Here is a 27,085-nt window from a genome sequence, read left to right as displayed (position 1 = left end):
CAAGGATTTCTGGAAAAGGGGAGAGATTGAATTCCCTTGAAACTTCTCATAAATTTAAGGGGAAAAAATCCCCCAAAACAAAAACTTGATTGCAAGCAGGAGCCCATCTCATTAGCTTTGCAATGTACACTGGTATTTAGGGAAATCAGGTCGCTGAAGTCGCATGCGTGTGTAAGCATGGATATATTTATATTCTAAGTGCATTAGGGTTTCCCAGATGCAAAAGAAGTTCTGCTGTCACAGAGAAACAGCATGGCAGAAAACTCAGCAGCCGGGATTTTAAATAAAACATGTTTTCTCTTCATAATTAATATAACAAAGTTTCCTGGCTTAGGGTTTGGCAAAGATCCCAGGGAAAAATGGCGAGGGAGGGGCTGTGATTCGCCTGTGATCGACCCAACAAAGGAGTTCCTGGAGGACTCTGTGCTGAGAGGGCTCTCCTGGGCCTGCCCCTCCCACGCTGTGCACCAAGCAATTTGAAAATAACAGCAATAAAATAAACTTGTTGACACTGATATCTCGTCACAGTACCACCACCATTTATCGACTTTTACCGCATATTTCTTGTGGTTTAAACTTCCTGACAAGTCCACGAGGTAGGGCCATGGTAAATTTCATAGATAATAAAGCAAACTACAGAGACAAGGTAACCCGTCCAAGATGGTGCCCACAGCAAGTCAGAAAGCTGGATTCAGACACACCTCTCCAAAGCCAGTTTCAAGGTTTATACCCAAGGTGACATTGGTGGGTGGTCACACCAGGCTCTACCCAAAGATGACAGGTCTCTTTGATGTGGAACCAGAGGTGGCAGGCTAGAGTATGGCCGCTGATTCCTGCTTACACTGAGGCTTCCACTAAGAGGTGAAATTGGTTCCTCCTGGCAGCCTCCCTTCAGCCCAGGAAGCTCCCCTTCCTGACATCAGAAGAATCAGTCATGCCAGACAACCAAGTAATTAAACTTCAGTCACGGCTGAGTCTGCTTCAGAAATTCTGCCACAGCCTCTGCTGATGTCTTAATACTTTTGTTAAACAGACTTACCTTTAACTACTTTAGTTTTTAAGATTTATTTTTATTACTTTCCTGAGTGTATATACATGTGTATGTATGTGTACATGCACATGTGTGTATGTGAGTGAGTGTACATTCATGTGTGTGTACCTAAGTGTGTACATGGGTGTGTGTAAGTGTAACTGAGTGTGTGCATGCATGTGTGTACATGAGTGTAAACGAATGTGTGTGCACAAGTGTATTTTTATGCATGTGTGCATGAGTGTACAGGCATGCATGTGTACATGAGTATATATGCACATGCAGATGAGTGTACATGCATGCATATGTACATGAGTGTATGTGCATGTGCACATGAGTGTGCACGCATGTGTGCATGAATGTACAAACCTATGGAGGCTAGGAGATAGTGTTAGAGATCTCCCCTGTCACTCATCATCTTTTTCTTTTTTCTCACTATGTAGCCCTGAGGAGCCTAGAAACCAGAGAGCTCTACTTGCCTCTGCTTCCCAATTGCCAAAGTTAAAGACGCACGCTACCATACCAAGCTCCCTCCTTATATTTTGAGATAGTCTCTCCCTCTCCCTCTCCCTGTCCCTGTCCCTGTCCCTGTCCCTGTCCCTCTCCCTCTCCCTCTCCCTCCTCCTCTCTCCCCCACTCCCTCTCTTCTGCCTGGGGCTCACCTACTCAGCTAAGATGGCTGGCCCGCCAGCTCCAGGGATCCTGCTGTCTCCACCCCTCACCCGTGGGATCACAGGCACATGGTACTGCCGTGTCTAGCTTTCCACACGGGTTCTTTGGAATTGAATCCATGTATTTATGCTTGCATGTCAAACATGTTACTGACTAAACCATTTCCCCAACCCAGAAATTCTTTATAATTGAGGAAACTGAGGTAAGAAACTAATCAACAGCCATACAAGAAAAAGATGAACCCTTGGTTTCCTGGGTTTAAGAGAAATGGCTATCATTCAGGGGACATATGACACTGGTCTCCACATGCACACACACACACACACACACACACACACACACACAAATAATAAAAACAGGGGCAAAGGTCAGAGTCGCCAGCCCCTGGTTAAGACCGCATTTTCTGGTCCCACCTGTACCCATAGGTTCCTGCAGGTCCCAGATCTCCACAGGGTCCCTATGCATTATAGTGTAAACCTAGAGGCGTTAAACCAGAAGTGTTCCAGGTCCTGAGATGAGATGCTTTCTTGTCTTCCCTGCCTATCTCTGCCTGCTCTTGTCACAAGAAACATAGCTCTCAGGCAGCTAAGCAGGAGCCCAATGGGACAGCTCTGGCCCTTGTAGCAGGGGAACCACTTGGAGTCCTTGTGAGCTATGGCAGAGGGTTAGAACTAGTGGACCTGAGCTCATATGTGCCCCCAAAGTCCTCCCAAATCTTCCACTAGCCACTTCCCCGGAGTCAGCTTCCTCCCTGAGGGGGCCTGTCCAGCTCCTCTCTGTGAAGGGCTTCCGGCAGGTCTCCAAGAAGGAATCCATCTGCAATATCTTCCTTTGGGGCATCCATCCCACAAGAGCCTTCCCCTCCCTACCTGAGCTTGAAGGCACAGCCATGCTGAGCCGTCCACTGAGGTGGCGCTGGGGACATTCTGGAGAACTGAGATTTCCTGTGGTAAAGAAGAGAGTGGTGGTACTTTGTACAAACCCCAGTGACTATAATTTCTTCCACTGGAAAATAACAAGCATGGTTTGGATGTGAAATGCACCCTAGACCCATGGGCTCATTTTGAATACTTGTTCCTTAGTTGGTGATACTATTTTGAAAGGTTACAAGCAGAACCTTTGAGACATGAGCTCTAGCTGCTTGATACAGACCACTAGAGGCAGCCATTGACGATTACAGACAAGCCCCACCTCTGGCCAAGTATCTCCACGCTCTGCTCTTGTGGGATGTGCTCAAAGCGTGTGGCCAGCTCCTGCCACCACAGAGACAGCGCTGCACCAGCTACCCTGATGACTGAGCAAGAACAAACCCACCCTCCTTTAAATTGCTTGCTAGGTGTTTAGCCAGGGTGAGGCAAATGTGATAAATACAAGTATTGTTGTGGACACGAGTAATGGGAAACTCGTGCATCCCCAGTGGGAGGAACATGAGATGGTACAACATGGAAAACAGCATAGCAGATCTCAGGAAATACAGGCAAACCACACTTGAACCACTCCTTCCCGTCTACAGACACAGAAGAACTGGGAGAAGGGATGTGTGCGCATAGGAATCCAGGATTCAGAATTGGAGTAGTCATTCTAAATACATGGGTAAACATTCTCTCTCCACTCTGGATGGAATGACCATGGCCAGTCCTTTAAGAGAGGCCAGTCATTTGTGACTATGAATTGCTTAAATCCCACTGAAACCAGTAATAGAGGTCAAGAGAGAAATGGGCAGTGAGTTACACTCCACATGACTGAAAGAGATGTTTCTTGAGATGTGTTTACCACAACGGACTGGCTGAGGCAGCCTTTCATGCTCTCCCCAGCTGCCACTGTGGCATGTGTCCCCCACTGTCACCTCCCAAGCCTAGACCCTTCCAGACAGAACTCTGATGAAGTGTCCCAATAACAGGGTCTTTGGTATCTTCACCTTGCTCCAAATCTGCTTCTTTGGGATCAAGGAGCTCTTCCATCTTCTCTGTGCTGGGTAATTTCTGTCAACCTGACACAAACCACAGTTGCCTGTGAGAAAGGACCCTCAACTGAGGAAATGCCTCCACCAGATTGCCCTGTGGACAAATCTACGTGGCATTTTCTTGACTGCTGATTGCAGTGGGAAGGCCTAGCTTACTGTGGACGGTTCCATCCTTGGGCAGATGACCCTGGGAGATGTGAAAACAGCAATAGAACATGAACCTGCGATGGAGCCAGCAACCCTCCATGGGTTCTGTGTTCCTCTGTGGGTTATGGGTTCTGTGTTCCTCTGTGGGTTCTGTGTTCCTCCATGGGTTCTGTGTTCCTCTGTGGGTTCTGTGCTCCTCCATGGGTTCTGTGCTCCTCCATGGGCCCTAAGTTCCTCCGTGGATCCTCTGTTTCTCCATGGGTTCTGTGTTCCTCCATGGGTCCTGAGTTCCTCCATGGGTTCTGTGCTCCTCCGTGGGTTCTGAGTTCCTCCATGGGTTCTGTGCTCCTCCATGGGTTCTGTGCTCCTCCATGGGTTCTGTGCTCCTCCATGGGTCCTGAGTTCCTCCATGGGTTCTGTGCTCCTCCATGGGTTCTGTGCTCCTCCATGGGTTCTGTGTTCCTCCATGGGTTCTGTGCTCCTCCATGGGTTCTGTGCTCCTCCATGGGTTCTGTGCTCCTCTGTGGGTTCTGTGTTCCTCTGTGGGTTCTGTGCTCCTCCATGGGTTCTGTGTTCCTCCATGGGTTCTGTGCTCCTCCATGGGTTCTGTGCTCCTCTGTGGGTTCTGTGTTCCTCCATGGGTTCTGTGCTCCTCCATGGGTTCTGTGTTCCTCCATGGGTTCTGTGCTCCTCCATGGGTTCTGTGCTCCTCTGTGGGTTCTGTGTTCCTCCGTGGGTCCTGAGTTCCTTCGTGGGTCCTGAGTTCCTCCGTGAGTTCTGTGTTCCTCCATGGGTTCTGTGTTCCTCCGTGGGTTCTGTGTTCCTCTGTGAGTCCTGAGTTCCTTTGTGGGTCCTGAGTTCCTCCATGGGTTCTGTGTTCCTCCGTGGGCCCTAAGTTCCTCCGTGGATCCTCTGTTTCTCCATGGGTTCTGTGCTCCTCCATGGGTTCTGTGTTCCTCCATGGGTCCTGAGTTCCTCCATGGGTTCTGTGCTCCTCCATGAGTTCTGTGCTCCTCCATGGGTTCTGTGCTTCTCCATGGGTTCTGTGCTCCTCCATGGGTTCTGTGCTTCTCCGTGGGTTCTGTGTTCCTCCATGGGTTCTGTGTTCCTCCATGGGTCCTGAGTTCCTCCATGGGTTCTGTGCTCCTCCATGGGTCCTGAGTTCCTCCATGGGTTCTGTGCTCCTTCATGGGTTCTGTGCTTCTCCATGGGTTCTGTGCTCCTCCATGGGTTCTGTGTTCCTCTGTGGGTCCTGAGTTCCTCCATGGGTTCTGTATTCCTCTGTGGGTTCTGTGTTCCTCCGTGGGTTCTGTGTTCCTCCTTGGGTCCTGAGTTCCTTCGTGGGTCCTGAGCTCCTCCATGGGTTCTGTGTTCTTCCGTGGGCCCTGAGTTCCTCCGTGGGTCCTGTGTTTCTCCATGGGTTCTGTGTTCCTCCATGGGTTCTGTGTTCCTCCGTGGGTTCTGTGTTCCTCCGTGGGTTCTGTGTTCCTCCGTGGGTCCTGAGTTCCTTAGTGGGTCCTGAGTTCCTCCTTGGGTTCTGTGTTCCTCCATGGGTCCTGAGTTCCTCCGTAGGTTCTGTGTTCCTCTGTGGGTTCTGTGTTCCTTCATGGGTTCTGTGTTCCTCCATGGGTTCTGTGTTCTTCCATGGGTTCTGTGTTCCTCCGTAGGTTCTGTGTTCCTCCGTAGGTTCTGTGTTCCTCCATGAGTTCTGTGTTCCTCCGTAGGTTCTGTGTTCCTCCATGGGTTCTATGTTCCTCTGTGGGTTCTGTGTTCCTCCGTTGGTCTGTGTTCCTCCGTGGGTTCTGTGTTCCTCCATGGGTTCTGTGTTCCTCTGTGGGTTCTGTGTTCCTCTGTGGGTTCTGTGTTCCTCCGTGGGTTCTGTGTTCCTCCGTGGGTTCTGTGTTCCTCCGTGGGTTCTGCCTTTGCTCCTCTTTGATTCCTTCAGTAATATGCAACAATGAGGACATGGGAGACAAGCTAATCCTTTCTCCCAAATTGCTCTTGGTCATATTTACCACAGCAAGAGAAACCAAACCAGGACAGTCTCTGTCCTTCTGCTACAATGTGTGCATGCAATGACCCTCTTAATCTCTCTCCCTGGTGGTTAGGAACCAGGACTCTGATGGACAACAGGCAATTCTATTCCAAGGCTGTGTTAATCTTTGGGTGTAAGTTGATAATTACAGCATTGGAATGATCAAGTGGCTTGGGGAATAATCAAGACAGTGTATATGGAACATTTTACCACCACTGGCTCACTGCCAGCTCTTCAATTAGACAGAGAGCTCCGTTTTCTCATTTGCTTCTTGGCTATCCCTCACACACACCACTTCTTCCTCTGAGTCTCATCTTCGGAATCTCAAGTCCCCGGAGGAAGGGCTCTTCTATTATTTCCTGCCTGAGGAAAATCAGAATAGAATGGCGTGGTGGGAGGAGACAAATGGTATCTGTTCTTCCTGCTTCTGATGCAGGGTGGATTAGTATGGAGGTACCCAGACACCAGCCAGGTGTAAGGTTGCCTTTCTCTGGCACCATAGCCTCCCTGTGAGTAGAAACAGGGTCATACAATGAGTACACAGCCCTTGCAAGAGCTGGAAACAGGGTCATATATTGAGTACACTGCCCTTTCAGGAGCTGAGGGCTGGATGGAGGCTTGTGTGAGCAGGGCGGTGCTGTCCAAAGGACCAGGCTGGTTCTGCCAGGAAACCTGCCTATTTCCAGTTTCAATTCCTTCAGCGACCATGCCTAGAAAGGACATGTCTGCCACCTGCTGGCTACAGGTAGAACAGCAGCAGCTGTCTCTCAGGCTCCCCTTGTAGCCAAGATTTGAGATTCTTACCTAACTCTGGCACAAGCCACTAGGGCTTTTCTCTGCTGGCTCAAAAAAGATGTCTCTCCTGCCCTGCCCACTACTCAGGGCTGGCGGCATCCAGGAATGCCCATCGTAGTCAGCTTGAGCTGATACCCTAGTGGTGTCTACCTGAACAGAGATGGACGCAGACCGTGGGCTCCCCATAGTTCAATGGAGCAGATGGGGTTGAGCAGAGAACCAGATCCGAAGTGCAGCCACTGGCCGTACTGGGGTGTGGAGCCATTCTCCAGGGACCCCCAGCCTTTCTTCTAGCACCCCCAATACTCCCATTTCCCCAAGCCTAAGAATACCCCTCCCCACCTCCAGTGAACTATGCGTCCCTATCTTGTTCTCATAAAAAACAGGGCTGGAGAACCACACGGTAATTAAACAGAGACACACCTCCAGATAGTGGAGACCATTTTCCTTCTTTCTTTTTATCCCTTGCCTCCCTGAGTTTCACCTTGTCACTGTTCCAGCCTAAGAAGAGGGAGAGAGATGCTGGGAGCCTCCCCTTCACTTTGTCACCCCAACACTAGAGCTCACCCTCCCGAGTATGCATTGTTTGTTTCCTTGCCATTTCCAAATAGAAGGCAGAGAGCACCCTAACCCAACTCTAAAGACACTGTGCTACTGAAGTGCAATGTCTCCATCCACTCTCGATATCCACAACACTATCTGATGCATCTGTATTTAGATTCCCCTTGATCTCAACACTGCACTAATCCAGGGTCACACCCTGCGCTCAGCGGTCCCAGCAGTCCCATCGCTTGAGCCCTCCATCCTCTTGCTCTTAGGGCACCGTCATCTCTGTGGTGTCAAGGCGGGGTGTCCTATGGAGGTCCTGTGATCTGGAGAGCTGAGTGGGGATCCGTTCTGCCCCTGAGGATGCATTTCTGTCAAGGATGCTATTTATCGATGCCACATCCTCACTGTGCTGCATCCAGGAGTGTCCCTTTACTTTCTCTGTAATGTGACATCTGCCCAGTCCCCAACATGGTTCATCAGAAAACCACAACCTGAGCAGGGAGTTATCACAGACTGTTCGGTGCAAGCACAGGGACCTGCATTTGAGCCCTGAAATCTGTGCACAAACGTGGCATGTGCTAATGTAACCTCAGAGTCCCAACTTTGGGGAGCCAAGGACAGGACGATCTCTGGATCCTGTTGGCCATCCAGTCTAGCCTTGTCCAATTAGAAACTCACAAAAAGCCCTGTCTCAAAAAAGAAAAGAGGGGTGACATTTAAAGAATGATATAAAGAAGTCTTTGGCTCCCACATGTGTGTTCACAGAAGTGCATGAACACCTATGCCCATGGGTGCCCACACACATCCATCTGCACATATGTGCATACACACACATATGGACACACACACACAAAAAAAAAACCATGGAAGAAATGAATGGAGATGATGTAGTGCTGTTCTGACAGAGCCTTTGTACTGAGATTTGGTCAAGAACTTGAAAGAGGGTTTCAGGTTGAACCATCAGTGCAGAGGCTTGGGGTGGGAGGAGTCTGGCTTGATCCAGTCTGAAGCCAGATGCGGCAGCTGTTCTCTAGGGGCAGGGAGGAGCGTGGGAAGAGGTTTGCATGTCAGGGCAGGTGTTTATATTTTATTCCAGGAACACTGGGGGATAAAGCTCTGGAGAGCTTTGCTCATTCCCAATCCACAGGGTCAGTCACCCCAAGAATCACTCAGATGAGAGCAGAAATCCTAAGCGTTCTCCTCTGTAAATGGGGTTGTCATGGGAACATAACACAACCATGCCACCCATGATCCCAGAGCAGCTGACTAGTTAATATTGTGGCAGATTCCAGAGACGCCATGTTCCAACAGGTGTGTATGAGGGACACGTGTCTGCAGAGAGGAAGGGTCAAGATGTGTGCACAAAAGGAGTGTCTTCCCATAGGCTCTGCTTCTCCCTCTGCAGACTCCCAGCATGCCTGTGTCTGGGGAGTGGTGATTTCTGGCTGAGGGCATCTGAGGAAGGTGCCGGAGGCTCCATCACACACTCACTGTGTCCTTTTGTTTTTCAGCTGTCACTGATGTCCTTCATCGCGCCCCCAGACCCAGGTGAGTGCGCCATCACCCCGGGCTTCCACAAGCCAAGACCCAGAGCACAGAAGCACTTACGGGACCTTGGGACTCAGTTGGTTTCAGGGCATCGCAGAAATTGTTGAGAATTTATCCAGAAACACTGCAGCTGTGTAACACTCCGCACAGCTTTGAGATGCCGGTCTCAGCCTCCTAAAGGAGAAACTGCAAATGTGGTTAAACACCCTGATTTCATAGAGAAAGAAACTGAGGCCCAGAGGAGGGAAGTAACTGGTTCCTTGTCCATTCCTGATTGGAGACAGAAAAAAAATGTGACTGAGCAAGGAGCCTACTAACTTCACTTCCCCATAGAGAAGCCAAGACACTGGACAGGTAGCCCCACGAGGAGCTACTCCAGTGCTGACCCCCCCCCCCAGGACCACCACCTCCATTACTGTTAGGCTTAGGGTGTCCAGAAACCCCACAGGAAGTCTCAGGTTGATAACAAGGCACGAAGCACTGAGTCAGGTAGACCTGAGGTGGATGCTGTGTCCGGCACTGGCATGGTGTTACGATCACATTCAGAACTGGGCATGGTGGACACATCTGTAATCCTGACACTTGGGAAATGGAGGTGGGAGAATCAGAGACCCTGGTTCAGACTACTGGCATACATGGAGTTCAGAGAGGAGCCAGGGCCAAGGCTGGAAGGGCATCGTTTCTCCAGCCTCAAGAACAGCTTGCTCAGACCTCAATAACGTGTTCTTGGAGTTGGGAGGTCAGAAAGACAGTAAGACATAGCTGTAGATGCTATGGCAAGGAAAGAGGCAGAGGCATAGAAGGGCTAAAGAACCTCAGTTTCAAGTGTCCACACTTGTCTTTATGGGCCAGGAAGATGGCTAAGCGGGTAAAGTGCTCACTTTGAAGCACAAGGTGTGACTCTACAATGATGTGAATGCTAGATGCACAAGGCAGCCACCCTGTCATTCTCACCTTGGAAGATGGGGGCAAGGCAGCTGGGAAGACTAGCTGTAGCAATGAACTCTGGGTTTGATTGAGAGCCCCTACCTCAGTGAGCAAAGTGGAGGAACAATAGTTAAGGATGATCTTTGATAGTACTCTGTCCTCTATGTGCACATGCACGCACGCACGCACACACACACACACTCATAGGTGGGCAAAAATACACACACACACACACACACACACATGTACCACAACACGTGTACCACATACATGTACCAAACACAAGTACCAAACATATGTCACACACGCATGTACCACACACATGTACCACACACATACCACTAACATACATATATCACACATACATATACCATATACACACACACCACACACAGATACAAATGTACCACACATACACAAACATATCACACACACAAATGTACCACACACACACACTACACACATACCACACACACACACTACACACACACATACAAATATACCACATACATGCAGGCCACACACACATGTATCACACACACATGAAAAAGAAAAAAATATTTAAGGAATATCTTCACCACAAGGCACTTTACTATTATCTTCCAGAATATTGTGTACGATGTCTAGAGGGAGGTTATGACATTCTGAAATTAGGCAAGGAACTGGTTGAACCAATGTAATTACTCTGTAGACAAAAGAGTGGATTGACTCACTGTGTCCATACATGAACAGGTGACAAAGCATAGTTTCAGATTTGGCCTACAGACAGACAGACAGACTTTCCCAGCATTAGACTATCTCAATTCTGAGTGGGCTGATGGACTCTTGAGAAGAAGGAATGAACATCCCAACACCAGAGGCACTTAAGGCAAAGACTTAAGTTGGAAAACAACTTAGAAAAGCATGGACAGTTGTGAGACTGAGCACGCCAAGACACCAAACCCAAGAACGCCGCAGATAACGTCCAAGAGTCAGTGAGCAGAGGAAGCCTGTGGCCCTGGCAAGGTCTGTCTCCAGATGTTCTGTTGGCCTCAGGCTGTGGACTGAGAAAGTCAGATTTAAGGCGTGTCCTTGTCTGGCTTCATTGACACGGGGCTGTTCTTTGATGAAATTCATCAGCTCCATGCTCCCCTCAGATAGTAGCATGCTGAAGAGACGCCCTGCTCATGCCCTCAGGCAAACTGCTTCCTTGGTTGGTCTTACTGGTGCCAGTACATGGCAAGGGCCTTGCCGGAGCAGAAGGTGCCTGGTCCCCAGTCCCCAGTGTGCGGTAGAGGAGGTGGCCATCAAAGAGCCCAAGCTCTGACCGTCTCCCCAAAGCAGGTGACACACAGCCGGCAGGCCTGCGGAAATGCATCTTCAAAGCTGGCTTGACTCTGCCCGGCACCACAGGCTGTGCCCATCCATCAGCTGCCTGACGCCTGCCAGCCAGTCTCCCGGCTGTGGTTGCCTGCCAGCACGGCTGGAAATGTCACAGGCAGGCCGACAGGGCTGGGGTTTGGGGAAGGCCCTCAGAGGAGCCAGCTGTGGCACAGTGATGAATGAAGCCACCTGGGATGACATTCCAGGGATTTTCATTCCATCCCGCACATCTGGCAAGCTCCTTCAGCAGAGCAGCTGTGGGGTTCCCACAGCACCGACTGGGAGCTCATTCCAAGAGGCCCTCACCATGGACCACAGGAATAGGCAGGGATGAGGGGCATGTGATGAGTGAAGATTTCCTGAGGAGGCTACTTCCTGAAAGGCAAAAGGCCAAAGGTTTTCTAACCTGAACCAGGAGATGCCAGGCTCATGAAGAGGCACACGGGACTTGGAGTCAGATGAACCCGGGTGTGGATGCCCTTCTGCCTGGGCCTTTCCTTCTGTAGAATACAGATAATGATTACCTCCACCGAGGAGGTAGACAGTTACATGGAATTTTGTTTACCCACAGTTTCATAGAGTATCTGACACACAGAATATTTAACATGCAATAACCTACCATTAGAATCACCTGTGTTGATTCAGAATACCCTTAATGCTCTTCATAGTTATTTCAAACTAGACTCTGGTAAAGGAGCAAGGCCACAGAATTTCTTTTTGTACCTGATGTAAAATGCTTTTGAGAGTCACACTTTCTTCCCAAGGTTCTCCCATTCTCAACACTTCAGAGGAAGTCTCAAGCAATCTGAATTTAAACCCAAAGCAGTCTTTCTTTGTGTACATGCATGTTTGTGGAGGGCAACCTCAGGCATAGTTCCTGAGACAGACACACACTCTCTCCCTCTCCCTCTCCCTCTCCCTCTCCCTCTCCCTCTCCCTCTCCCTCTCCCTCTCCCTCTCCCTCTCCCTCTCCCTCTCCCCTCTCCCTCTCCCTCTCCCTCTCCCTCTCCCTCTTCCTCTCCATGGACATATATGCATGTCCATGTATGGATGGATGCATGTGCACATATGTTGCAGTACTGGAGGTCAAAGGACAACCTCTGGAGTTGCTCTTTGCCTACCCCCCTGTGCTTGAGCCACAGTAATCTTCATTCCCACACATGCCAAGCTGCCTGATCTACAACTTTCTGAGGATTCTGAGATGAGTCCTCATAGGTCTGGAACTAACAGTGGGCCCCAGGGATCACACTGTCGCTGCCTTCTCAGCACTAGGATTGAAAGTCTGTAACCCCAACCCCTGCTTTTTAAAATGTGGATTCTGGAGGCTGAATTCAGGTTCCCTACCTTTCAAGGAAAGCACTTTACCAACTGTGTCTCTAAAGAAGTTTTCTCCAGTCTGCCAGAGCAGGACCAGATTTCATGTTAGATAACAGTTCCTTTCTACCAAGAAAATAGATGGCTTTACAGCCTTGTACAAAGATCATCAGGTTTTGTTAAGTACAAATCTCACCTACATTCTTCCTAAGGTCCCTGATCATGCTGTTTCAAGCTGGGCCAATCAGAAGGCAAGGAGGTTTAGTCACAGGTAGAGTCACTCTGTTACACATAGCAATTATACATAGGGTTCTATGTTGGGCACTGTAGGAAGACAGAACAGAGGCAGCCTCATTTTTAAGATTCCAGGAAACAAATCAGATAGACGTGTTGAGGCCCAGAGGGAAACAAAGAGCTTCCATCTAAGACATCCATACCCTACAGACAACAAGGCTACAACAAGGAACACCCCTGTATCTTAACCCCCAATCTCATGAGCAACCCAGTGTCAATCAAGCCCTGTGTGTCTGTTGCTGTTATTATAATACAGGGCCCCAACTTGAAGATGTCCATCAATAACCATGTATTTAGATATTCATTTCTTGGGTGCAGTTTAATCTGTGTTCTTCTGGTCTATACCAGGTCTAGCTGCTCTGAGCTGGATTTCCTTGCATCTTTATTCAACTAGAGGCCCATCTGGCATCTCATTTTGCAATTAGCTGGCTTTCTTGTGTCCAAGACTTCATCTGGGATTGCTGTTGACTCCTATGGCAAAATAGGCCAGACTATTTCCACAGGAGTCAGGAAGGCCCAGGAAAGTAGGCGAGAACAGGGGAGAAGGAGGGAGGAAGGGAGGGAGGGAGGGAGGGAGGGAGGGAGGGAGGGAGGAAGGAAGGGAGGAAGGAAGGAAGAAGGGAGGGAGGGATGGAAGGGGAAAGGAAGGAGAAAAGGAAGGAGAGAGGATGACATGAGGTTTCGAGGTCAGCCTTAGAGCCAGTCTCAAAGTCAGCAAAGGTCCAAGAGGTGAAATATGAACCATCCCTGCGAAAACGAACTGGAACATCCTGCTGTAAGGGAGGAAAGATGCAGGAGGCGGGAGAATTGGGGCATCCGTGTCATTGATTGGCTCAAACCAAGTCAAATATCCAGCACTGAAAGCACAGACAGCAGGCTTCCGTGTGGCCACACCCAACTACTCTTCCCCCACACCATTCTCGGTCTGCTCCTCTTGCTTCTTCCTCAAGGCTATTCAGACTGGAGGCTCCTCCAGGACAAGCTGTGCCCACTCTTGTGGGTCTAACTTTGTGACACTCTGTGGTCCCCAGTGCCTTCCACCACCCGACATAACACGCCGTCCACTGTAGGTTTCCTATATACTGTTCATACGTTCAGTGAGACGGAGTGTCAACATTACAAAAGAGGTAGGGGTCTGCCCACATGGAGAGCCCTTGGTAACATCCTCTGCAGCCCCCTTACTGAATGGCTTCTCCTTCCCTGGTGATCTGAAGCCTAACGCTGAGCCCACCTCCACCCCGGACCCTCACAAGCTGTCAGACTTAATGCATCTCCTTTATTTCGTGCTTTTTAAATGTGTGAGTGGTAAGCAAATGTGTACAGATTTGTGTGTTTGAGCTTTATATATGTGGGTGGTGTGTGCATGTGTGTGTGCCCATGTGTTTAAGACAAATGTGTGTATATGAGTACGCACGCATTTACATGGTTGTGGTGTGTATATATACATGTAGAGGATTGCAGTAAATGCCAGGGATCTTTATCACTTACTTCCTAGTTTTTTAATAGAATCTCTGATTGGACACAAATCTCACCAACTCAGCAAGAATAGCTGGATGCTCCAGGGATTTCCCATCTCCAACTGACCCCATGAAGCACTAGAATTATAGGCCTATGTCACCATGTTCTTACGTACATAGGCAGTAGATACCAGAACTCAGGTCTCAAGCTTGTGTAGGAAGCATCTTGCCAATGGAGCATCTTCCTGGCCACAGAGCGGGGCTGTGGAGTGGAAAACCTTAATAATATAGTCAAGTCAATCCGCCCTCCAATTTGTGGGACTATTGAGAAGGGTTCTACAAACTCCCTGAGAGACTCTTATCTGTAAACACCTGTAAGAAAAACAAAATAGTCAGGCAGTGAAAACAGAGATAAATCCGTGTTGCAATCAACTCTCTGTCTCCTTCAAATGTCAGCTTGGAACTTTTCATGGCCAACTCAGAACAGTTTCCGTCACCTCCTCCTTGTCTCTACTTAATTATATTTGTGGAAGGAAACTTCATTGCTCCAGGAAGTCTGGGGTCTTATCTTCAACCTAGACCTTCATGCCTAGAAAGGCGGCCTCCTCTGGGTCCATTTTCATAGTCGGGGGAAAGCAGCCAGGGAAAATAATGAGCAAGTAAAGAGTCTTGACTTGACACCGTGATAAATGAGGTAAAACTTCACCAAGGAACCAGGGTTGGCATATTCAAAAAAAAATGAAATGAAAAGATAATTCCGATTTTAATGGGAAATATAAAATAGCCATGTGCAAAAGTCAGTTTTTCAGATGCCACTGATATAAAGACTATTACAGAATGCTGGGAAGATGCACGAGGCAGTGTGCTTGGGAATCAGGCTTAGATGGAGAGCGGTCCTCCGGTCCTCCTCACCATCGCTGCCTTATTGGGCTTCCTCTCAAGTCTTGCCTCATTGTCATGCCTCTCTGGAGAGTTTCCTCCAAGCTCCCTGCACCAACTTGCCATCCTCTCATCAGCTGCAAAAGGCGAAATGAGCTCAGCTTCCTCCCAGTTCCAAAGTTCTCTCCTCCAGTCACAGGGCCTCCAGCATCTTCCAAGACTCCATGTAACCAAGAGCTCAAGTTCAGACACACACGCCTCCTTGTCTCAAAGTCCTGTGTAACTGAACATTCCATCTATGGGTGTCACGGCAGTCTGTCTCCTTTGGCAACCAAGGTCCAGGAAGAGTCTGAGGGCTGAATGTGGGTGTCTGCTAAGTAGTAGGCTAGACATTCAGTGGGGATTTGTGTGTGTGTGTGTGTGTGTGTGTGTGTGTGTGTAGAGCCAATTAAAGCAAAAGAAAGAACCTATCAAAGCAATTGAGCACTGTTGTTAAACTAGAAAGATGTGGTGATTGCACTGAGGCAAACTTTAGTGTGAATCTGGCCATGGGACCCTTGGGCACATTGCTTTTGCTTTTCTCTGTGTGTCTCAGAGCCCACAGGGTAAGGCCCAGTCAGCACACACTTTCCAGATTATTTCGAGCCAGGGTCTCATGTATCCCGGGTTGGCCTGAGTGCCTGATTCCTTTTTGCCTTTACCTCGTACGGTCCGATGCCAAAGTGCCAATCGTCAACATGACCACTTCTGTACTCATCTAGGAGACAAGCCTCCAGGCACACCTGTGGGGGATTATTTTTCCTCTGTGCAGGTACGTGAGGATGCAGTTGATTGGGTTCATTGAGGAGAGGACACCATTTCCTGGCCTCAGATCTAGACTGTCTAAAATGGAGAAAGGGAACAGAGCGTTAATGTCCACTCATCCCTCTATTCTTCCTGACTGTGACTCCAACGAGACCAGTGCCCCAAGCTCCTGGTACCCTGACTTCCCCACCATGGGAGACTGTATCCTCTAACCTGTGAGCAAAAAAAAAAAAACCTCCCTTCCTTAAGTGCATTTGTTGGGGGTATCTTTATTTCATAGCACATTGAAAGAAACTAAGACATTTGGGATCACAGTTCCACCACAGCTGGTTCATACAAAACTGGGATCTGCATCTAAAGGCAAGCAATCTATCAGCTGAGCTACATCCCTGGCCCGGCTTCCCTGGTTTCTATGAGGATAAACCTGCAAACGTTTAGCACAGGCCCAGCAGAAGCTCAGTAAAGCTCGCTGTTAAATGATCTGTAGTGGCAACTGTGTGACCCGAGAGGAAAGGCACAGGAGCCTTGGACTTCATTAAGCTAAGATGACTGATGAAATCTCATGGGGAAATACTACGTCCCTCACGGTGGCAGCACCATGTGCTCTATCCCTGGTAGACCCTATGTAGATATGTGAAGACCTGGAGGCCACAGGATGATTCCTGCTGTTCAGAGATGAGAAACCTAAGGCATGGAGAATAAAGAACCACAGCCACGGTCACACTTAGTGTAAAGTTGGGGCTTGATCTCCTTCTGCATTTCTAACCTGTGCTACCATGCCTTGCTGGCCCATAACATCTCCCAAATTAAACATTACCAAGCCTGACCCTCCTATCTTCCTGTGTCGCTGGGAGAGCTGAAAAGATATGTGATTTTTCCTTAAAGAAACTGAGCTTGCAGGGTAGAGGTGGTCTCCTAAATCAAGGATGCTTTCCTTAAGCCTAATGACTAGGGTGTGTCTTCTGTCCTGTCCTGCCCCTGCAGATTGGACTCCCGATGACTATTACTACAGCTACGAGCACTCCAGCCCAGACAAAGACCCCAGTGCCACGGCAACCTCCCCCGAGAACCCCGACTGGTACTATGAAGATGATGGTGGGTGCCAATCCAGAAGGAGGGACCATGGCTGGATTTATGTGTGGCCGTGTGCAAGGGCCTTTCTCTCCCCTCTCTGGCCTGTGTGGAAAAATAGGTATTGAAGAGCTTCGTAGACTGGCTCTGTCCCCATCCGTCTGTGTCTTACACTACGAGAACAGGGAAGGTGCTTTGAAGCATCTCCCCACCTCCAGTACCAAGTGAAGTAAGGGAGGCCAAGAGAGGAGCAGACTCGACCAAGGTCATGCAGCAAGGCCATGCCTCATCATCCGGCTCCTGTCACTGCAAAGAGATCTCAAGTTCAACATCAGCTCTGTGTCTTTGACCTCAAGCTGTGTCCTAACAGTGCAAAATAGTTTAACTTAGCTTTGAATATTTACATCCCAGCATTGACACATCTGGCTATACATATTTGTTCTTTTTCTTTCTCTTTTGCTACTTATAATCTCTGTGTGTATGCCTGATCATGCATGTGTACATGTGAGTCTGTGTGTATGTTGGAGGGGTGTGAACAGTTAGATGCTTGTGTACATGTATGCATACAAAGTCCAGCAGGCAACCTCTGATGTCCTGCTTCAGGATGTCCACCTCAGTTTTTGAGATGGGACCTCTCACTGGCCAGGGCTTACCCTGATTAAACTGCACTGACTGATCAATGAGCCTCGAGTTCTGCCTGCTTCTACCTCCTGGGTGCTAGCTGGGATTATAAATATTTGCCAACATGCACAGCTTTTTGCTCAGAATCTTTTCACAGTTGTTAGTGTGGTTGTATGAATGTTTATGTGTATTTGTTTGTGTTTTATGTGTTTGTGTGAGTGTGTGTATGTAAAAATTTATGTGTATATCTGTGTATTTGTGACTGTGATTGTGTGTGTATATATATGTATGTGTGTGTGTGTGTACTTGTATGTACATATATGTGTTTAGGTGAATGTGGTTGTGTGTATAGGTGAATGTGTCTGTGTGTGTGTTTGTGTGTATATGTAATGTAGTTGTGTGTGTTTGTGCGTGTGTTTGTGTGTGTGTAATCACACACTTAGTTTTGGTTTATGACTCCTTAAACTAATCAATAGGACAGAAAAGGAAAATAAGAAGCTAGATCCAGGCAAAGCCACGTGACTGAGCCAGCAGAAGGCATAGAAAGCACTTAACAGCTGGTATAAAAAGCCCTGTTACTGCAAAGTGGCCTGGAAGGCAGGGCCAAGATACGGGGCACAGGGGGAACATCAGAGGAGACCATCAAAACAGGAGCCAGGCCCCGGGATCCTACTTCCCGAACCAAAGAACAATGAATGTGAGTGCAGGACAAAGAATTCCCCAAGGGAGGATCCATTCAGACGACCATGAAAAAGCCAAAAGCACAGATGAAATATGACAAAATCTAACTGAACAAGGAGTTGAAGAAAGACGAAGGCCACTGGGTCATTTCCTCTGAGCTGTCAATTCTCTGTCACCCTCTTGCCTTTGCTCTGCCTTCCTGATGTTCAGAAAGCCGCGTGTTTCATGAGGGGTGGGCTAGCTTTGCACACTTCTGCCTGACCTCCACCCCTGGGCACTGGAAGTAGAGGAGGTCTTCAGGCTTGTGAAATGCCTTCAGCATCAGAGACAGACCCCAATGTACTCCCGGCGAGGTGGGAGGGGAAAACACTCACAAGGGGAAGGGGACTTTCTCAATGAGAAAGCCGGGTCCAAAGCGGGGCTGAGGGGCACAGTCACAACTGTGTCTGCCTGCCTCCCCTCTTACTCGCCTGCATTCCTATCCCCGGCATGTGACTGTGGTTGCCCTTGATCTCGAAGGATGATACAGTTTTCGCCTTTGTCCAAGCAACAGTTCTATTGTTGTTCCCCGTCTGGGGCAGGAGGCCTACGTTAGGTGAGAAGTGGGTCTTCTCTTTGGATTCCCCCCCTCTGACCTTGACTTCTGCCTTTGCGTCTTAGATCCATGCCAGTCCAACCCCTGTGAACACGGCGGGGACTGTATCATCAGAGGAGATACCTTCAGCTGCAACTGTCCAGCCCCCTTCTCTGGGAGCCGGTGTCAGACTGGTGAGCACACTGCTTTGTATCCTTCATCCCTTGGGGTTAACTGTGACCCCCTCCTGCGATGGGAAAACGCTGGGCGATCCTGGGGCAAAGGTTATAATTGCACAGGCTGTGACCATGCATGGTTGGATCAGGCTCTGTGTGGTCACAAGTGGCACCCGTGTACATCCTACCCCCAACACTATGACACGGGCCTCATGGTTCCATTCTCTAGAGAATAATATTGAGGCCAAAAGAGGGTGAGAAACTGGGAAATGTGCTTTTAGACTAACTTCAGCGGAGGAATGTGCTCCTCGAACGCCATGACAGGACTATCCCAGGGCACATAAGGGCCAGCTTGAGAGCAGGGTGCACAGGAGCTGCAGACCTGCTCCTGACCACACAGCTGGTCAGCGTGGAAGCAGACACCAGAGCAGCCAGCCCGACTCCTGGGCTCTTTCTCCCACTGCCCTCCTAGTGTCTGCATTTAGAACTGCTGTAGGGCTGTACAGTAGTGGGAATAGAGACACGGGCGAGGAGCTGGCTTTTGTCCGACTGAGGGTCACCTCCTGTGGTAAAGGAAGGAGAAAAGATAGGGATAAGTGCAGAGAGCCTCATCCTGGCCTCTGGCCTTTGTGCCTCTCCCACTTATTCCTTCCATTTTGACCCTGAGTGTCCTTCAGGAAATGGTTGAGACCATTGGGAACACAGCTGAGCACACCCGATCACTGAGATCTTTGGTTCACCCATCTCCTTACACCTCAGGAGAATGGCCAAAACTGGAAAATCAAATCTATGCAATTTAATCTAAGGGGCAAGCCGGGCAGTGGTGGCCTTTAATCCCAGCACTTGGGAGGCAGAGGCAGGCAGTTTTCTGAGTTCAAGGCCAGCCTGGTCTACAGAGTGAGTTCCAGGACAGCCAGAGCTACACAGAGAAAACCTGTCTCAAAAAAAACAAAAAACAAAAAAAACAAAAAACAAAAAAACAAAAAAACAAAAACAAAAAAAAAAACACACACAGAGAGAGAGAGAGAGAGAGAGAGAGAGAGAGAGAGAGAGAGAGAGCAGAAACCACAACTGCCTGTTGAAGGTATGAACATGGAGGTGTGAACATGGGAGGTGTGAACATGGAGGTGTGAACAGCTATCTAAGTGTATGTTAGGATGGGGGGAAATATCAGTCAGGACCCAAGGTTAAAAGGAAATCCTTGTCCTGGAGCAGCTTGGCATTCCAGGACTGTGGCCAAAGCCACAGATACAGTTGGCTTGCCCCGCCTCCAAAGTTAAGCTAAGCAGGTGTCCCTCTAAATCAAATGTGCCCCAAGTAATGTCCCACCCCCATTATCTACTTCTCTGTGTATCTTACACAGCCCAAAACAAGTGCAAGGACAACCCGTGTGTCCATGGTGATTGCCTCATTACCCAGAAGCCTCCCTACTACCGCTGTGCCTGCAAATACCCTTACACGGGGCCAGACTGCTCCAAAGGTGAGTGGCAGGTGCTCTTCTGGGCAGAAGATTTCCTCTGCTCTAACTTGTGCCTATGGTGTCTGCATCTTACTGTATGTATGTGGGTTGAAGTGTGTCTGCTGAAATTTTTGTGGCATCCAAGACAGGCCTCTTAATTAGGATCCTTAGAAAAGGGATCCTCCCTGGGGAACTCAGGGAGAATTCACTAATCTGTATTCCTACACACACACACACACACACACACACAGAGAGAGAGAGAGAGAGAGAGAGAGAGAGAGAGAGAGAGAGAGAGAGAGAGAGCTTGGAGGTTGATTCCTCCAGGAAGTAGGCACTGATCTATTATTCCTGAATGGGTTGTGTGAGGGACTTACACACTGAGACACTGTTATGAGTAGGTACATCGTCCCAAGAGATTTACTCTTGTCTATGAGAGAAAGAAATTCATAAATGAAGAACCTAAAATTCAGAGAGGTTAACTTACCCATGGTCACATAGCTCTCAAGGGCCACAGACAAGTTTCTATGTTGATCAGACTATCTGAAAACTTCCGGATCCGTCTGTAAGGACCCTGTGACCCATTTTGGGGAGAGGGGTTATTTGGTTTTTTGGTTTTTTGTTTTCCTGTTGCTCCTCTATCCATCTGGCTTTATGCGTGTTGGTCTATGCCTTCTGGGACATTTGTCAGGGTGTCAATGATCTGTCTACGTCCTTTGGTGTCCCATCATTTAGGAGAGGATGACTGCAGAAGAGTGCTACCATTAGGGGGTGTCACACCTCCTAACATGCCCTCTGAGTCCTGCTTCCTGTTTTCACAGTGCTTCCAGCGTGCAGACCAAATCCCTGCCACAATGGCGGGGTCTGTTCCCGACACAGACGGAGGTCCAGGTTTAGCTGTGCCTGTCCGGACGAGTATAAGGGGAGATTCTGTGAAATAGGTATGGGTCTTCATACCGCTACATCTTCCAAGACTCTGGGACAAGGGAAACCTCCCGGGCCTTTTCTGTTCAAGCGTCTCCCAAACTCACGGCTCAGAGTTTCCCAAGGTCTACTCCTCCCCAGTCTTCCTACCTCAGAGCCCAGAGCCCCTGCCAAGGAAGTGATGCTCTGGGGTGTAGTGTAGCAAATCAACCCTCCACCTAGACCAACCCTCCACCAGAGCCCTTTCCCATCTCCTTTAGTTGTTCTGTAAGCACCTTCTCAAACTGGACGATTTCATATTTTTAATTCTGGTTGAATGTGGAGCTTTCTGGAGCTTTTTGATGAAACCGAGGGATAACACATGATCAGGCCCAGACCCGTGACCCACCCGATATCCCCACGGACCCTCGTTGCTGGCAACGAGTCCACAACTGACCGTTCTCATAGGTGGCCTGCTCTCTCCGAGGTCCGGACGACTGTTATGTCGGTGACGGCTACTCGTACCGAGGCAAAGTGAGTAGGACAGTCAACCAGAACCCATGCCTTTACTGGAGCTCCCACCTCCTCTTGCAGGAGAATTACAACGTGTTCATGGAGGACGCCGAGACCCACGGGATCGCAGATCACAACTTCTGCAGGTACGAATTATCACCTCCTGGAGGTCCCATCTTGGTTGCTTGATTTTAACCGATCGCAAGTCAGCAGCTTTCTTTCTGAATAGAGAATCATCCTGCTCGGGATAACACACCAACAAAAACTCCCCTAGTCTCGGGGCCTCATGTGTGTCGAAGTTCATTTCTTCCTAATGATACACGTGTTGTGGGCAGTAGGACGGTGATGATGGGAGAGTTCAGTGCCACAGAGTATTGCAAAGACTCAGAAAGGGTAAAAAGAGAAAAAATGAGGCAACCCCGCCTCCTCCCCCAAAAAATCCAAAAGTCAACTCAAAACCAAGAAATGACACATTACCTTCCACATGAATTCTGGGATTCTGTGGCAGAAGTGGTCACATGGGCCCACTTGCCATCAAGAGAGGCTGAGGAGCAAATGGACCAGACTGCCCGAGCCTTCTGTCTCCAGACAACACTTCTGGTTTCCTTGATCTACCTTTAGTCTAACCAAGGTCCCTGACCCAGGTGACTTGCATATAGGAAGCAGGTGGGGTGTTTTGCCTGCCTTTGCACTGGTCTCCCCAGCAAGGGTGTCTTCTCTGCACATAGCACCCGTCCTCTGTTTTCTTAATGCTCATTGGGAGCTGCCTTCTGTGGAACTATCTTCATGGAGAAAGTCTTTGACTATTTCCCAAAGGGTTCTTCTCATGCCTGGGACTCAGAGGTTGGGGCCAGCTCTCACCGTGTCTGTCTGTATCCCTTTCCTGACACACTGAGTGGGGTCTTCAGTCGGAACCCCACGTTTCCCATGTTCCGTGTCTCCCGTGGTCCAGCACACTGGTTGGAAACTGCTTTCTGGTTCTCAGGACTCTCCCTCTGACGTTAAGATTTTGCCCAAAATCTGTGAGCATGCCTGGATGCCAAGGTTTGCCAACCTGTTGGAGGATTCCAGTGAAGAATGGTTCCGGGACATGTGGGCACTGTGTATCCTCTGACTCAGGGTGCTTCCGTGAGACAATGGCCTCCGAGCCTTGATGGTCAGTCACTTAAATTTTGTATTTTAGAAACCCAGATGGAGACCACAAACCCTGGTGTTTCGTCAAGGTGAACAGTGAGAAGGTGAAATGGGAATACTGTGATGTCACAGTCTGTCCAGTGCCTGGTGAGTCTGTGCTATCCATGGGGCCTGGGGAGGAGATGGATGGTCCTGGACAGTCCTGGTGGAAATCCTGGGGCTCAGCCACTTCCGCCCTACACATCCCTTGACTTCGCCTTACAAACAAACGTATCCCTCTTCCCAGACTTCTGTAGCCCTCAGGCAATGAGCTAGCCTCAACACTTCTATCATCTCAGGTTAGATACAAAACTTCCTTTCGTAACCCCAGGTCAGTACCCTCAGCATCATTCACTGGCTATGTCAGGTAGACAATGACCATCACACGCTGTTGATCACTTACTGTGTCAGGTGGACAATGACCACCGCTGGCTGGGCCCTTGTGGCCTCTCAGGAGGAACTATGGTCTGAAGCCCAGCTTCTCATTCTTTCTGACAATCCTCACTGGCCCACCTCTCCACAACATCGGAAAGAATGTGCTGATCTGACCGAAGACATTCTCTCTCTTTCACACATACGGCAGTGTTCTGTGGGCACCTTTCTGTGACGGTCCATCTCGTATCTGCTTTTCCTTGTTTTTAAGCGTCCTTTGATAAATGACCCAAGCATTCTTTCCTCTGACAAGCCCCCTTGAGCTCTTGAATTGGGTGTTGTATCTCCCTCTGCACAACTCAAGGAACAGAACAAAGTCTCAGCCCTATAGCCCTTACACTCTTTGCTTGCCACAGATTTCTGGGTAAACTTCCTACCTCCCCTAACCTACTAAAAGAAAAGCCTGAAAACACACATGTGTATGCATGTCCGTGATAGGTTGTATATTTTGCATATATATTTGTATACCCTAGGAGTAATGCACTTCAAAATATGGAAATAAAAGCAATGTCTTTCACATCAATTCTATGAGCTTGCTTTATATTACCTAAGTCATCTAGCGAGTCTCAGTCACACACCAAACAACATATTGAAGGTGTACAGTCTCTCGGCTCTGGGCATTTGGTCAACCTGTGGTCAGAGTTATGACTCCAGCTATGTCCTCCACAGCTTGCATGATTTATCTTCATGTGCCCTACAGACAGTCCTAACCCAGTGGAAAGCCTTGTGGCACCTGTGATGGAGATGCCAGGGTTTGACTCCTGTGGGAAGACGGAGATAGCTGAACGCACAGTCAAGCGTATCTACGGGGGCTTTAAGAGCACGGCGGGCAAGCACCCGTGGCAGGTGTCCCTGCAGACCTCACTGCCACTGACCACCTCCATGCCCCAAGGCCACTTCTGTGGGGGTTCCCTGATCCACCCCTGCTGGGTGCTCACTGCAGCCCACTGTACTGAGTAGGTATCTGTGGGGAAGGGAGAACACGTGACTGTAGTGCAAACAGGCTTTCTTCCCTCCAGGTGATAACTCAGACATTTTGGCATGACTGGGGCTAAATGTCCAAAGGACAGAGCCTTAAATGAGAGTAGATATAGTTACCATGGCTTACCACAGCTGTTCCATGAAGTTTGCTAACTACCAAGAGAGGGCAGGGTTCGTGTGTTTTGTAAATTGTGATATCCCTGATGCCTTCACTACAGAGGTCTTTCCATGTAGCAAGCACTTAGTATGTATGCTGAAGGAAAGATATATAGTTATTCCTTTTTTAAAAGAAACTTGGGTTTTAGGAAAGTTTAATGTCTTAACTAAAGTCTCATGGAAAGAAGGCCAGTGAGTGAGACTGAATTCAGCTCTGTCTTCTTCCTGAGCCTCTAGAGTTTACCCTGAATGGGCAAAATGGCCCATTACTATCAGTGAACCTCTGGGTCAGGCATTCACATCTGACCTCCAGTGACTTCTGGGAGCTGAGAAATCATCACCTCTTCTAGATTCACAAAGTTCACGGTCAGGGCTGGTTTCATGAGCCCTGGCTTGAGAGGGCAGCCTGCAAATTTTCTAAAGAACTATTCTATCCTCTGGGATTCTAGTGTGGTCCCCAAGAGAAATTAGACACATGAACATTAGGTACCTACCCATGAATTACAGCAGACTTGCTCAAGACTTCAATGGCCAACTTTTAGCCAAGCCCAAAGAGAAGAGATCTCCCAGGAAAAATGAGAGTGTTTATTCCACTGATGAAGAAGTTCCCTTGCATTGTCTTATCTGGAACCCAAAGAGAGTTTTTTAATGGAGAAAAGAACTATAGATAAGGATACTGAAAGCTCCTTCTTCTGGCATCCCAGAGCAATTTTCTGAGCATCTTATTCTACCTTGTAGCATGAACCCCAAGCATCTAAAAGTTGTACTAGGGGACCAGGACCTGAAGAAGACAGAATCCCATGAGCAGACCTTCAGGGTGGAAAAGATACTGAAGTACAGTCAGTATAATGAAAGAGATGAGATTCCCCACAATGACATTGGCAAGTATCCCCCGTCTCCTCTGGGTCTTATCCTGGGTGGATTTCTCCACAGATAGGAATCTGGGGTTGGATTATAAAAAGTTCCCTGGAAATGTTTGCTTTCTATCCCTCGTGGATCCTATAATGTAGATGATTTATTTCAAAGCTTGCTATGTCTTGGGAGTGTGTGGTAGCATTGCTGATAACTGGGTAAAACTTTTCAATTGAGGGGAAGAGATGTGAAGAATATCATATAATGAAAAGCACTCAGCCTTGAACCCAAGCTCTCTGGCTTATTAGCTAGGATTCAAGTCATCTTCCCAAGTCTTGGTTTTCTGTTCCGTAAAATTGGGATGCTGTTACACAGCTTCCAACTGACTGTGTGCTGTGACACAATGTGTATGTGTACTTGTGTGGTACCTACTAGGTGACTATGTGCAGAGGCAGTGTGTTGTTTTTGGCTGTTGGGTGTTCAAATCTGGGGTGCTGTGTTCTGACCCATTCTCATTATGGGTTTTCTTCCTCCTCTTGTTCCTCTTCTCCTCCTCCTCTTCTTCTTCCCTCTTCCCTCTTCCCTCTTCTTTTCTTCTCCTCCTCCTCTTCTTTCTTCTTCTTCCTTCTTTCTTCTTCTTCTTCTTCTTCTTCTTCTTCTTCTTCTTCTTCTTCTTCTTCTTCTTCTTCTTCTTCTTCTTCTTCTTCTTCTTTCTTCTTCTTCTTCTTCTTCCTCTTCCTCCTCCTCCTCCTCCTCCTCCTTCTTCTTCTTCTTCTTCTTCTTCTTCTTCTTCTCTCTCTCTCTCTCTCTCTCTCTCTCTCTCTCTCTCTCTCTCTCTCTCTCTCTCTCTTCCCTCCTCTTCATCTACAACCCCTCCTATACAGCCTGCTTTTGAAAAGTGAATCAGCAATGATTTTAAATCTACTTAGTTTTATTGACTGTTGACCTTCTTTTTGTGTTGGGTTACCCCTCTCTGGAAGTTTTAAAACACGAAACATAGATGGGGACATTTTTCAGTTGGGGAAGGAGTAATATGGCTTGCTAACTGACTTTCCAAAGCAACATGAAGCCAATACTTCTCTGATCAGGAGATGACATCACACCCAATTCTCGCCACCCCTTCTGTCTCTCATCCAGCTTTGCTCAAGTTAAAGCCAGTGGGTGGGCACTGTGCTCTGGAATCCAAATACGTGAAGACCATATGTTTGCCCAGTGACCCCTTTCCCTCTGGAACTGAGTGCCACATCTCTGGCTGGGGCATAACAGAAACAGGTGAGTCTGCGATGTGCTCTCCACACTCATAGGAGAGCAACACCCTCCAAAGAATGAAGGACCAAAGCATCTGTCCTTCTGCTCCTGGAACAAGTACAAAATGCACCATCAAAGAATGCACCTGGCTCGTTGCTCGGGCCCTGGTTGAATTTAGCCATTTGCACGGAGCTTGCCCTGTAGGTCTCTGATCTCCACAGTGGTCTCTGGCCTTCTCTTCTAGACAGGTGGCCTTTCTCAAGCACTGATACACCAGGGAAGACCACTCTCCTCCTCTGAGGAGATTGCAAAGCTGCTGGATGTTGCACATGTGGGCACTTGTGGTGCTGGGCAGGTGCTCAAGGGCAAAGATAACGCTGTTGTGAGCTCCTGGCACTGGGCAGCTCTTCAGCGTCAGGCATTCTTGACACTGAATTCTTGCTTGTTTCCCAAGCAGCTCAGTTTCACTTTC

At 48.6% G+C, this 27,085-nt stretch overlaps 1 protein-coding gene across 2 annotated transcripts in view; it reads left to right on the top strand.

The window, feature by feature from the left end:
- Habp2 (hyaluronan binding protein 2) overlaps window positions 1-27,085 on the top strand; it is a 34,458-nt gene that overhangs the window by 3,873 nt on the left and 3,500 nt on the right. Inside the window, exons 2-11 of one of the 2 annotated variants that reach the window (XM_052183039.1) lie at window positions 8,703-8,739; window positions 16,761-16,871; window positions 18,810-18,917; window positions 20,263-20,379; window positions 21,177-21,296; window positions 21,746-21,917; window positions 22,955-23,052; window positions 24,077-24,332; window positions 25,252-25,394; window positions 26,503-26,637. In XM_052183039.1, the coding sequence (XP_052038999.1) occupies window positions 8,703-8,739; window positions 16,761-16,871; window positions 18,810-18,917; window positions 20,263-20,379; window positions 21,177-21,296; window positions 21,746-21,917; window positions 22,955-23,052; window positions 24,077-24,332; window positions 25,252-25,394; window positions 26,503-26,637 (1,297 nt within the window). The remainder of the gene's footprint in view (window positions 1-8,702; window positions 8,740-16,760; window positions 16,872-18,809; window positions 18,918-20,262; window positions 20,380-21,176; window positions 21,297-21,745; window positions 21,918-22,954; window positions 23,053-24,076; window positions 24,333-25,251; window positions 25,395-26,502; window positions 26,638-27,085) is intronic. The other variant, XM_052183048.1, reaches the window with a different exon arrangement.

Source organism: Apodemus sylvaticus, chromosome 1 (assembly GCF_947179515.1).
Source record: "Apodemus sylvaticus chromosome 1, mApoSyl1.1, whole genome shotgun sequence".
Lineage (NCBI taxonomy): Eukaryota > Metazoa > Chordata > Mammalia > Rodentia > Muridae > Apodemus > Apodemus sylvaticus.
This window is presented reverse-complemented; position numbering and strand designations above follow the sequence as displayed.